General features: G+C 35.2%; 2 protein-coding genes across 5 annotated transcripts in view; one reads left to right on the top strand and one right to left on the bottom strand.

Annotated features, from left to right (window-relative positions):
• Nucleotides 1-755: 755 nt before the first annotated feature.
• Nucleotides 756-6,983, bottom strand: LOC127866541 (40S ribosomal protein SA-like). Its single transcript, XM_052407149.1, has 6 exons — nucleotides 6,858-6,983; nucleotides 3,313-3,477; nucleotides 2,493-2,698; nucleotides 2,168-2,326; nucleotides 1,437-1,565; nucleotides 756-1,122 (listed from the first exon to the last, which is right to left on the bottom strand). The coding sequence occupies exons 2-6, from the start codon at nucleotides 3,443-3,445 to the stop codon at nucleotides 832-834; spliced, it is 918 nt and encodes a 305-aa protein (XP_052263109.1). The 5' UTR covers nucleotides 3,446-3,477; nucleotides 6,858-6,983; the 3' UTR covers nucleotides 756-831.
• The window catches only part of LOC127866540 (protein N-terminal asparagine amidohydrolase-like), a 42,047-nt gene continuing 34,730 nt past the window's right edge, over nucleotides 6,940-14,256 (top strand). For 2 of the 4 annotated variants that reach the window (XM_052407148.1, XM_052407143.1), the window contains exon 1: nucleotides 6,940-7,026. The gene's annotated coding sequence lies outside the window, so the exon portion shown is untranslated. Of the gene's footprint in view, nucleotides 7,027-13,535; nucleotides 13,902-14,256 lie in introns of those variants that run through there. The other 2 variants (XM_052407144.1, XM_052407145.1) reach the window with 2 other exon arrangements.

Genomic DNA, 14,256 nt, shown 5'->3' with positions numbered 1-14,256 from the left:
GAGATGTTGACGTACTTCGTTCGCATGACACACCGTCCAATGATGGTGAACAAATGTACCAGTCATTTTAAAATCTAACGATAAATGACGTAGTAATGGTCCGGACAAACTTTCAGTTAAACGCACTAAGTGACCCCGTGACCTAGTTTTTAACCCATATTCAAACTTGGCCTAGACATCTAGATACAAATTGTGACCAAGTTTGGTGAAGATCAGATGAAATTTTGGGACAGACCGACAAAGTGACTCTTTTATATAATAGCCCCCACTACCAATGGTAATAGGGGTATAATTATAGACAATATACAGTGTGAAGATGGCTAGTAAATTATTTGGAAATCTTATCATTAAGATCAAAGAAAACAAGCTCAGATGGAATCAAGCCCTTTCACTTGACCACTATATAAAGCTTTCTGCAAGCGGATTCGAAAAAAGTAGATACCATTAGTTGGGTTTGTTTCAAGTTTTCTGGATAACAGCTTATTAACCTGTCAATGTACTTCTGTTGTTCAATTGCCCAGGAAATATTAATCTGTGTTTGGCACAGCGACCATTTCTTCTCATGCCAATTTTTCTGGTTTGGAACACTAGATACCATCATTGAACTCTGTGTTCCAGAAGTATTCAATATGTAATTAGGTTGTATGTTGGCCTATTTTTTTTTCTACTCAGAGAACAGTGATTGTCTCATGTTAATTAATTGCTTATAAATATTATTCTTGCAGTGCATATTCTGTAAAATAAAAAAAAACAAGTTTTATTTGGAAAATTTATTTTTCAACACTTTCCAGATGCTCCAGTGAACAATGTCCATGCTAACATGCTAAGTGTCTAGCTCCAGTTTTCCACAGAGTCGCCACCCCAATTAGCCGTGGCTGGTGCAGCGCCGCCAGTAGCGGGCACCTGCTTGGACCAGTCATCAGCAGGAGCCGACCAGTCCTCCACTGGGGCCTGGGAGGCCATGAACTGACCACCCATAGACTGGGAGGGCATGGAAGGCTCAGCAGACCAGTCTGTGACCTCCGGGGCTGACTGCATGGTGGGTCCAGCGTCTGGGGCCCACTGGTCTCCGTCCTTGGCCGCAGTCTTGTCAGCTGTGGCAACCTGTTCTTCCTTCTCAGCCTGTAAGAACAATCTCACTTACAATATTTGAACAGACAAGTGCATGCACTACAGCAATAATGAATAATATTGATTCATGTTTTAAAGGCTTCTATTCCAACCCAAAAATACTCATGACCAACACACTGCTTTAAACCTGAATAGACTGCAAGTTACTTGCAGGCTGTTCTGGTTTTATGCTGATTGCAAAAAGCTATTTTTACTTTGCTTCTAGAGTGGTAAGGGTTAATCATTCTTAGTTCTACATACACATGGTAAGATAAAATAATTTTCAAAATGGATATCAAGTATTTAGAGCCAGTTGTTGTGTGTACCTCTTCAGGGTCCCTGTAGAAGTACAGGTCCACCATGACATCCCAGGGGTGTTCTCTGCTGATGGTTCCCCTCAGTCTGAGCACCTCACGAGCCAGCAACCACCACATCAGACCAATGGACTGGGGTCCCTATTAATTTGTATGCATATGAGCTGCGCTCTGTTTGACAGGGACTAAATGCATGTGCGTAAAGTTTCGTCCCAAATTAGCCTGTGCAGTCCACACAGGCTAATCGGAGATGTAACTTTATGCTTTAAAGGAATTTTTCATTTTTAATGAAGTCTTTTCTAAATGCAAATCCAGTATATAAACGGATTGTGGTCCCTGATTAGCCTGTATTTACTGCACAGGCTAATCTGGGACAACACATTATGCAATTGCATTGAGCCCAGGTTTCTGAGAGTGCAGCTCATAAAATAAAGTAAAAAGGTAAACTTTACAAAGAATAATTTAAGATTATGAAATGTGATAACATTTAATGACATATTACAAGCATACTCGGCAATATTGCTCAGTAATAAATACTGTCATCACATCCCATGAAACTATAATATTATTAAACAAAGGTACACAGCAAGATATGTTCTAAATGAACTTCCACCATGTAATATCATTTCTTCAATTTATAATACTCCTTTGTAGTAGTATGCAGTTGATACTAGAACACCAGGAATTATAACAAGGAAAATTAATTTCTGTAAGAGACAACCAATTTTATAACATTTCATTACCTTGTTGTTACATGGGATGGCAATGTCCACATGCCTCAGTGGTGAGTCAGTGTTGCAGAGGGCAATGACCGGGATGTTCACATATGAAGCCTCGGTCACTGGCTGGTGGTCAGTTCTTGGGTCAGTTACGACCAGAAGGCGGGGCTCACGGAAAGCAGCCTACACAGATTCATTTAAAGATCTTTGAGAACACAATTTGTAACAAATAATTCCTAAACAATAATAAATTTATCACCCCATGATGCCTTTAAACATGTCCTAATAAAAACTTCATAATTGTACACAAACAGAGACCAGATTCCATTTCACGCAATCCCCACATTACCTGGATCTGGTTAGTGAAGGTTCCTGGAGTAAACCTGCCAGCGATGGGTGTAGCACCCACAGCAGAGGCAAACTTGAGAACAGCACGCTGACCATATGGCCTGGCAGAGATCACACACACATCTGCAGGGTTCTCAATGGCAGCAATGGCTCGAGCAGCAAGGAGCAGCTTCTCCCAGGTTTTCCTTAGGTTAATGATGTAAACACCTGAAACAATTAACAGAATTAGTTTAACATGATTATAATGGCAGAGCATATCCATTTTACCCTAAATGTGCCTAATTTATTACAAGCATTCTTAGTAGGGTTTGATACAAGTACCATTATTTTAACTATTCAAATAATTTTTTTTAAGTAAAATTTTGGAAATGGGGCCCTTTGGATTGAGAAAAATTGATGAGTTGTGGGATAGGATATTGTTGTTTAGTGGCTAACAAATACTATAACATGGCAATAAGTTTCTTAAACATTATATTTGTGCAGGTTCAACTACTAGAGCTGGATAGCGCGATGAATGTTGCCATTAAATCATATCAATTTGGAATTGAAGGCAGTCATTTGAGATATAATCTTAACGTATTTTAAATTGGGAATTTAACCCCTACTTTGCCAAAAAAGGAGAAGAAAAAAAACTATTCTTTTACTATCACTTGCTATCAGTATTTTAATGTCTTAAAACATGGGGGGGGGGAGACACTTAAGACATGCCAAATAATATTTTGTATTTTTTTCATATGGTATTAATTGTTACTTCAAACAAATAAGAAGTTATAGCATTCTCTAAAAGATAAGGGCACTATCCAAGCTCAAAACCAACTTGCCATCAGGCTTCCTCTTGAACATGTACTGTTCCATCTGAAAATCAACATTGGTTCCTCCTAGATGTGTTGAACATGCTAGGAATTTGGTGATATCTTCCTCTTTAAGAGCAAGAGCGTCAATGCCTCCGGACATCTTGGTGCTGATCGAGAGTTACGGTGATCAACCTAGCAATGTAGATGTATACATTTTAGTAGTGAAATATTAACAGAGTGCAAAAGACTCATAGGAAGTATTAGAAAATGTGATTGCTTCAATGTCAAACTAGAAATGTGTAATTGACATGTTTTGACACAGACAAATCCAATGCATATTCAACAGAATATATTGCATGCTTCTATTTTTTACATATAGTAGAAAAACAGACAAATACCTTGCGTCATAACTGACATTTGGACGTCAAGAATTACACACTTCGATTTTGGGGTCATATTTGTGAAACTTTCAGCTGTTTTGGACATACTTGGTAGATTTTCATCAAATAAACGTTGTTTAATAATAGTTGCAATAATTCAACTCTCAGCTTTATAACTTTGTTTTGCTGAGAGTTGCAATGCGCTCTCTCTTGTCCATGGGTGCAAAATGTTATCAACAATGCAAGGGTAAAGGAACACTGAAACTGCAAGAACTTATTAAAGTTTACCTGTCTAAACCACAAACTCATCCAAATGGTACCATCAAAGCAAGAAATAATTGATTTTTATTGACTTAGTTTTTGTTTTCTACACTGTATCCGCCATATTGGAAAATTGACCCAATATTGGTTAGGTCGCAGTACACCAATATTTTGCACGTTATTTATGTGATCCAGCCTATAAAGTCGATAACGATGTGGTCTTCGATACAGAATACACTGATTCAAACTTAAAACATAAACATGTCAGCGAGAAAAGTGTGTTGAAAGATCGTTGTGTTTTTATAGGGTCAGTGTTCTGCCGTCAGGGGTGGCGAAATCAAATGTCCGAGTTGCCCGAGTCGTACATTTGCTTGTCTGGGCAACTGATTTTTTTCAATTAAGTTGTCCGTGGACAACAAGTTTTTTAAAAGTCGGGTCCAGGTATACAAAAAAATACATTGTATTAAAGTCGTAATTAAGTTTTACAAAACCGGATGTTGACATGCGATAACATTGTCAGTGCTATTTGCGGAGCAATCAAGCTAAAATACGGGCACTCTCCTTTGCAGTGATCTCCCTTATTCTATAAGAGACCAAGAGCATGCCGCATTTTAAACATTTGGCCCGACTGTTAGACAGTGTACAGACTGGTTTCTTAATTTTTATCATCAGACGGAAATAAAAAGTATCAAAGTAAGATAATCAAAACACGGTCTACCTTGTTATTTTAGACGACTTTAATGGTAAAAATGTCTTCAACAACGGAGCAGAAACCCTAAGCTTTGAGCAGTCCACCTCCCAAAAAAACTAAGAAAGATTATGATAAAAAATATGATCTAAGTAAACGCACCAGAACTTTTCAAGAAACGTGGCTCACAGATTTTCAATGGTTACCCGTTGATGATAATCAAATTGCTACCAGTAGCGGCGCAGAGCCTCAGTCTGATGAGGTCGACATATTGGACTAGTTTAATTGGTTAAGATTACGATGTACTTATGTTCAACACATATTTTAATAACAATAGCTTTGCAAGATTAAAAGTTTTAGAAAGTCTTAATATTGTTTATTATATACTGCTATAATGAATGTACTATTGAAATACAACTATAAGCAAATCATACTCATTTTGGTATATTCCACATTGTTTTACATTATACATGTAATCATATAATTTATATAAACATTAACGGACAAGTGTAGTTCAGCAACGGACAAGTTAAATTTCCTAAATGGTTGTCCGTGGACAAGTATAGTTTTTTGAGATTTCGCCACCCCTGGCCGTGAATCTTTACTGTTGGGGACAGGGACCCTTTAGGGTTAAACAAGTGGGGACAAAAAGGAAAAATCTGGGGACACAGAAATATATTTGTAGCAGAATTAAATTTTCAGAAACTAATAATCTTTTACTTGCACTCTTAAATTTGCTTGATTTCTTCTTACAGCTAGTCTACTGGATGAAACATTCTAATTCAAACTTGAACATTTTTTAAACTTTTTAAAACTGTCAAACAATTGTCAACACATTTACAAAACTTTCAACAGATTTATGGTCATTGGACTCAGCGTCGCGTGTCAAATTACTTGTTCGATATTAAATTAGAATTACCGATAGAAAAGGTGTTCTCTTTTTTGTGCTTTATGCACAAACTGCATGTCATTTTGTTGTTCACTTGTTGTCGAACAGTGACCAAGACAATTTTCGAAGACAATTTGCTTGGAATGTACGTTTAGGGGCAGACTTTTTTGTCATTGCTTAACGATGTTGGGACTTGGGAAGACTCGGTTGGGGTGTTATTATTTGCTTCATATTTTCTAATTTGACTGCCGGATGAAAAAAAACTAAAATGGATTTTGTTTTTTTCGGCCGGTCACTTTCTGCAATATTGATAGGTTTGAAAATTTCCTTGATATACAGCTGATTGGTTGTCTCAACTTACCATTGCAATAAAGTGTTATCAAAGTAAATTAACCATTGGGTGCAAAATGACGTCACGTTTAATGAAATAATTCGTTCTAATTATACATTCACTAGATTACTTTACCGACTTACAAATTGAATTGATTAGTTTTTATTCCTAATTCCTGTGCGCCCGTGGACCCATATAAAGAAAACGGGTGTGGACAATTCTTTTATTTTTGCACCAATGACGCAAGGGCGCATCCACGGCAGAACACTGTAGGTTGCATGCAAAGGATAACATCCGTAGGTTGCCATTCAGGTAAATTTAACAGGTTTATGAAGTTTATTCATTATTTTCCTCAATTTGTCTCGAACGACGTCTGTTTAGTTATGCGCATGAAATCTGTGCGCAGATTTGCTCTTTTCTTTATGAACGAGTTAATATGGACTGCCAGAGCCGCCATAGCAAAAATGATCAAAGGCTCTGGGAGTCCGTTTATATGGACTATTTAATCATAGATGGATGCTTCCTGCTGGCAACCATGACATTTGTGTGCATTGTTTGATCTTTCATGCTGTTGCATAGTGTTATTCAATACACCTGTGAAATCCTCGTTGGATACCTTTTCTTTTATTATATATATAAGGAGCAAACAAATTTTTCAAGTATCTGTGCAGTAAACGGTGGATATTTACGGATGGACATGTGCAATATTTAATGCCAACCAACTCGTGGGGCATTAAATATATGTGAATAGTTGGAATTGTACAGTTATTGTCATACATGGCCAACGTGTTGACTGGTAATTATGAAGGCAAAAATTTAAATATCAGCATGACAAAATATGGAGCACCCCATTCATGTCGCGAAAACAGATGAAAGACGTCTTTATTTAATAAAAAACAACGGAATAATAACATGTCCGAACGAATATTTAGTTGCGATAAAACATTAGAAACACTTCGTTCATAAATAATATTTACTCCTCTTTAAACATAAAAACAATTGTCAAAATTCTAAAATACACACGTTTAGAAGTGATGCCGAATGGAGTCCGACATGAAAAGGAAGAAAACGGGGTGTACACGTGCAATATTAGAGGCGAGTGTTGGTTCCCGTTTTGAGAGTCTAGCGGAAAACCAAAATGAATTGAAACTGAAAGTAAAATTGGCGTTCATGCAAACAGACAACTGAACAGGTATTGACAAGTTTAATTTTGACGTTTGTCGGTTTAAAATCGCCGTGTATTGTACCAATACGCTTCAAATAATTAAGAGCCTTATATCGCTTTTTATTGTTTGTGTACGCTATAACTCTAAAAAGTATTTTTTTTGCCCCTAATACCCTCAGGCTCTTGGGGTGCTGGAGGTATCAAATATCTGCTTAAACAGTAATTTTGGTCATGACCGATAATACATGGCAATACATAATGTATTTCATTGAGAACATTTTTTATAATCATATGTCTAGTTGAGTTCTGCTTGTGAAAATAGCATTCATATCAAATGTGCCAAAACTTGTTTATCAAGTCCATAGGGTCTGCACATCCATGGAGTTGTTATTGCATCTATATAACAATATAATATAATTGCAACCATACATTGTCATTCACACAACTTCTGCAAGTGTATGGAAGCAATTGTGTTGAAAATGTAATTGCACTGCTACTGAACCATACAACTCCCACACTTCATTAGCAATAACCACGCACCTGCTATGCAAATTATTGCGCAATCGGTGTTCAGGCAAAAAGTTGACCGAAAAATGTGGGGTGTTTTTAACGCTTCACTACGAGCATAAAAGAAGTAATCCAAATGAAAAATTTGCATATGTGGGAGGAGATATGTCCAAATAAGCGGTATCTGACCTTGCCATGACTGGAAAAGAAAAAATCATTGCTCAAAAGTGAAAGTAAAAAATTCGAATGCCAATATTTTGCAGAAAGAAGGCAGATTCACTTGAGATTTAGCTTTTAATAAATTAATTATTGTGTTTTTTAATTAATCCTAACCATTTGAATCAGGTATATGCGCGTGAAATAATATATATTTATTTATTTCCAACACCACTATACCTGTTCAGTAGAGTTACTCCCCTTTCCGCGGAATTATTACATTGTTGTTACGGTGAATTCGGGAGCGATCTTTTGAGCAGTTTTACGGATATCGGTACGATAAACACAGTATTTGTTTGGCAGGAAGAGAAATCGTCTCATCTGGTATTGATGCAGGTATGAATTTACTTAAATCACCTAAATTATTGTGTTAAATATGTCAAAGAAAATCTGTTCCAGATCGTACCCGCGCTATGTCGTACCGGACTTGTCTTCATTTGTAACAAATGTAAAATGTAACTTCTGTGATTGATCATAATCATAAACTTAAAAGCTAAGTTACTTTATTAGTTTTAAGTTGATTATACATTTAGGGAGCATTATAATTCACACACCATCTCATTAGTTTTGTTTACGTATTAAAACTGCTATAATTAATTTCAGTTCTTATTTCATTTACATGATTAATATACAAAAAATAAATGGATATTATTATATATAAAGGTTAGGTTCTAGAATTAACCTTTGCAAAATTGAGGATGCAATGCTAAGACTCGGTTATTATGTGTCGCAGGTTTTGTGCATACCGGTATTGAAATTCTATTTTATTTACTTTTTATTTTATAGAGAACATGACTGACAAAGATCTATTTGACAGTGATTATGATGGAAGTTCACAAATACATGAGCACAGATACATTGTGGTAATTAACATTTTTAGCAGTTGCATGTTGAAGACATTGAATTTGAATAGGTGTGTGTTAAACTATTCTAACAAATAGTGTTTCTGTTTCATCTTACAAAAGTATGTAAGATTTAATATAGCAATGCATTGTCGATCTTTCAGAATTCCTGGTGCTGCCATTCCTAATCAACCGACATATCATAATTCTGGATAAGAATTCAGATTACTGGCTGCATATTCAACCGTAGGTGTTTTTCCTGTTCAATTTAACTGCCAGTTCATAAATAAAATTTTGTTTAAGAGAAATAATATTACTTTGAAAATTTTCTTAAATACCAGATTGTATCACATTTGTATTGGGTGGGTGGGGCAGTTGTACATGTTTTGGATAATGTTTTTTTTTAATACTAACCAAATAAGTTTTTGTTTTTTCAACATTTATTCTTGTTTTGTTGTACATAATTTCAACTGTGATATTGAATCACATGAAAATTTGCAATTTAGAAAAATCAACTTTTTATTGTCTATTTCAGGAATTTTTGGGTCCTGCGTTGGTGGGGGGTAACGTGTTTCAGACCAGAATCCTGCCGGACCATCCAATTGCAAGGACATCTAACATAGCTGAAATGTATCTGTAATGAATTATTAAAAGTTTGGATAAAAAATGTGTTCTTAAATCATTATTTTAAACAAATTATACACCCAGGTTGACTATTTTGAAAAAATGAAAAATGACAATTTTTACACAAGGGATTTTCAATGTTTCCGCATTCACTAACATTACTTTAGACAATGTAAGATAGACAAACCATACATATTTGGAAATGGTTTACTAATATCTATCAGAAAATGTATAATTTTACTGGGTTTATGTCAATTTTCAAAATCAGTGGTTATTGCTAACTTCATGAATAACATGCAATTATTGTCTCTAGAGACTAGAAAGTGTTGTCATGGTATAGATATTGTTTTTTGTGGTCTGATGCAATCATATTATACATGCACATTTTCCATGGTATAGATTGTTTTTTGTGGTCTGACAAAATCATATTATACATGCACATTTTCCATGACATAAAGCGATGACAAGATAGTATTTGGCGTAGGACAAAGACTTAATCAAATAAAATACAACAATGTACATAAAGTCAATCCTCCTTACTGTAATGCACCCAATCTTCATCTATATATTATATATTAATCTTCACTAATCTATACATGAAAATAAAGGTAACAATCAATATGCAAAGTTTTGTACCTTTGATTTATTTAGCTAAGAATATTTTATTGGTGTTATATAGAAACATTTCCAGCATTTTTAATTTCTTAAAAGTAATAGCCTACGATATAGCAAATTTCTTTGGAATTCAATTGTTTAAATGAATTACTAACATGGCATATAGACCTACCCCCAGTTGCACAGAGCTGCGACTATATGACGATCATCCCGATCAAGCCACGATCTGAATTTTGGCAACACTTTGATTATAGTAGAAGCAGCGTCTATGTGTGAACGGGGGGTTAATATATATTGCATTTTGAACTGGGATGCTACCATAGAAGACTTCATACTTGAGTTCAGGGTAGCAGTGGAAGATGATCGATTATAGAGGTGACTTTTGCTCTTTGAGTAACATGTATGAAGCCCAACAGGAACAGTAAAACTGGAAATTGATTTACCATTTCATGAGTGTGACAAATAAGTAGTTTGGGGGGGAAGATTGGATATTTTTGGCTAATTGGCTTTGAATAAATTCATTACAGAAGTCAGTTGAAAAGCAACATGTTTCGTCTCAGGGTAAAATGTTTGCCTTTTACTTATACATATATATAGAATATTTGCTTTTGTATATATGGCCCCCGTTGGGCGCCATTTGTAACTCTATGGGTTCATAAGAATAACGACAGTGTTTCTTAGAGGTTCTTTAATGTTGAGTTACAATGCCAATTAAATCTGTGAGTATGATTTTTTTTCGGAATAAAACAACATTGCTAGTCCATGGTGACTTCTAAGGACGAATAATACCTCCAGCTAATAACTGTTTTTGTACTTCTTCATGGTGGTATTCTTTGATGTCGCTGTTTAAATGATGCTTCGTCAACTAGATCAATTCTGTGTTTGATTAAATTACGCTGGCCAAAATCAGTACTGTTGAAAAAATATCCTTATGTTTCCATAATAGTGCCTTTAGTGTTTCTTTCTGATTTGCATCTAGTGTGTTGTCTTCAATATCCAAATCAATTACTGTTTCATATTTATCTTCAGTTTGAATTCTATTAAAAACTTCATCTGTGACAGTAACAGGTGGAATTTCACAAAGAATAGCTTTTGGATTAATCACAACAGTATTTGTAGTAAAATGTGATAAATTTACTACAACTTCCTGTTTAACTTTGTTCTTGTAGTGTATAACACTAGGGTTCACATCAACATAAGATGGCAAAGTGCTAACAGTTGACTCCCGATAGGTACAGTACTTTAAGGATAATCCATTTGTTTGTCAATAAATCCATTGTCTTGACATTTATGGACTCATTTGGTTAAAAAAAACTTTCTGTGCTACTGCACTTCTAATCAATCCAATTCTGTTGTTATTTTAGTAAGTTCTTTTTTACGTAAAAACAATTGTTCTAAAACATAAAAACCATGGCGTTAACATTTTCGCCTTCTTAAGATATTGTTCGCCAAAATGTAACTTACATTCCTTCAACAATTCATTTAAAATATTTGTTGGTGTCTTAAAGCGAGATTATACGATTTTGTCAAATATAAATGAATTTATATAAAATGTGTAAAAAAACTTATTATATATATGTGTATATATATATATATATATATATATATATATATATAATAAAATAAAAGTTCAGAAGAACATGTGTCGAAAAATGCGAAAGCCAGATATTTAATTCTGAAATCGAAAACGGCCGTACAGGCGAATTCGCCAGCATGTATATCATGCATGTATGATGTGAATCTAAATTTAATTTAACGGTTCATTTTAAATTCCTGCAACAATATATATTCATACGACACACAAACACTAACTCTGGTCCTAATAAAAAGACGAATGCTTCGGTTATTGTAGGAAAATATGTTCGTCACAATCGGCTCGGGGCGCTAATTTGTCTTTGCTGCATTTTATGAAATTCGTATTTAATGTATAATTTTTCTTGCCTATTTTGTGTTATTGTAACATATTTTATCAATATATTGCAACCTTACACATATACAAAAATCTTATAATCTTGCATTAAGAGAAGAATTGTCCCTGAGAAGGGATCAAACCTGGAATCTCCTACTCACGAGGAGAACATTATTTCCACCACGCCCTTTTGACCTCTTATTAGACCCTTTATTTGTACCTGACATTCTAGTATTTTATTACTGTAAAAATGTGTCATAGAACACTGGCTAGACAGGTCAGAAACCAACATTGTGCTTTATTATGTCCCCTTCGAAGAAGAGGGGGTATATTGTTTTGCACATGTCAGTTGGTCAGTCGGTCGGTCCGTCCACCAGATGGTTTCCGGATGATAACTCAAGAACACTTAGGTCTAGGATCATAAAACTTCATAGGTACATTGATCATGACTGGCAGATGACCCTTATTGATTTTCAGGTCACTAGGTCAAAGGTCAAGGTCACAGTGACTCGAAATAGTAAAATGGTTTCCGGATGATAACTCAAGAATGCTTATGCCTAGGATCATGAAACTTAATAGGTACATTGATCATGACTGGCAGATGACCCCTATAGATTTTCAGGTCACTAGGTTAAAGGTCAAGGTCACAGTGACTGGAAACAGTTAAATGGTTTCTGGATGATAACTCAAGAATGCTTACGCCAAGGATCATGAAACTTCATAGGAACATTGATCATGACTGGCAGATGACCCCTATTGATTTTCAGGTCACTAGGTCAAAGGTCAAGGTCACAGTGACTGGAAACAGTAAAATGGTTTCTGGATGATAACTCAAGAATGCTTACGCCTAGGATCATGAAACTTCATAGGAACATTTATCATGACTGGCAGATGACCCCTATTGATTTTCAGGTCACTAGGTCAAAGGTCAAGGTCACAGTGACTGGAAACAGTAAAATGGTTCCGGATGATAACTCAAGAATGCTTACGCCTAGGATCATGAAACTTCATATGAACATTGCTCATGACTGGCAGATGACCCCTATTGATTTTCAAGTCACTAGGTCAAAGGTCAAGGTCACAGTGACTCGAAATAGTAAAATGGTTTCCGGATGATAACTGAAGAATGCTTACGCCTAGGATCATAAAACTTCATGGGTACATTGATCATGACTGGTAGATGACCCCTATTCATTTTCAGGTCACTAGGTCAAAGGTCAAGGTCACAGTGACTCGAAATAGTAAAATGGTTTCCGGATGATAACTCAAGAATGCTTACGCCTAGGATCATGAAACTTCATAGGTACATTGATCATGACTGGCAGATGACCCCTATTGATTTTCAGGTCACTAGGTCAAAGGACAAGGTCACAGTGACAAAAAACGTATTCACACAATGGCTGCCACTACAACTCACAGCCCATATGGGATGCATGCACGTTTTACAAACAGCCCTTGTTAGTTGGTTCTTTAACTTAAAATTGATTATATTGGTGCAGTATTTGGTTCAATAATGTATACATTTTCTTGTAAGAAAATACTGTTACTTGCAAAAATAGGTTTTTGCTGCAAACAGGCATAATTGTGTGTATGTGCGAATAATTTAATGAGTAATTAGCTGGTCAATTGTTGATCAATACCTGAAAGTCATGCTTAATGGTTGTAAGGCATTCAGCTTAGCAGAGGCACAAATGTAAATATAAAGGTAATACCAATTACAGAGTTCAATCAATCGATCAATAGATAACTTAAATGTTCAATAAAATCAGTGGTTGCAAAACTGCTTTATGTGCTTGCCCACAAACAAGTTTTATCTGATAATGCCTATTCAGTCAACGTTTAATGCTTAGACTGGGACTTGGCTGTGTTTATTAGTGGTGCAATTTACTGTTAAGGTGTTTGAAATTTTGCTGATCAGCTATCTGGATTTATTTGGAACTCAGTGATTTCATTAATTGTATTTGTTCAATAGAACATTTAATCTTCAATCTTCAATGAAAACAACGTGAAAGCAATCTTGGAGATCTCTTTGACCCTGATTGTTGGTTTGAATTACTTGATGGATAGTTTTTTTTTCTGCATACTGACCTGATTTTGAGGTAATTGCTGTTTGACCAATATTAATTGGACTAATTGGATATTACGCATATTTAAAATACCTTTATGTGATTGGAACTCAAGTGCTAAAAGTGGGTACTGTATATAGTATTATTATTGTTTGAATGTAAAATGTGAAGAAACATTTATGAATAAAAAAATACTATGAACTTCATTTAATTGATTTAGTCAGATAAATTAATGATATTTTATTATGGCCCTGTAGTTTAGATTGAATTTTGTTATAAGCATAAGAAATCTGTCATTTAAAAACAATTTTATTTGTATTTGCTACTGATTAAAATACCAAAAAAATGGCTTTCAAGTCAACAGTTTTCAGCAGATGTGCACATCATTCAAATGATTTTATGAGCTGATTAGGGTTTGCATTTCAGTGGATTTAAAGGGGCCTTTTCACGTTTTGGTAAATTGACAAAATAAAAAAAA

The sequence above is a fragment of the Dreissena polymorpha genome, chromosome 2 (assembly GCF_020536995.1).
Source record: "Dreissena polymorpha isolate Duluth1 chromosome 2, UMN_Dpol_1.0, whole genome shotgun sequence".
Lineage (NCBI taxonomy): Eukaryota > Metazoa > Mollusca > Bivalvia > Myida > Dreissenidae > Dreissena > Dreissena polymorpha.
This window is presented reverse-complemented; position numbering and strand designations above follow the sequence as displayed.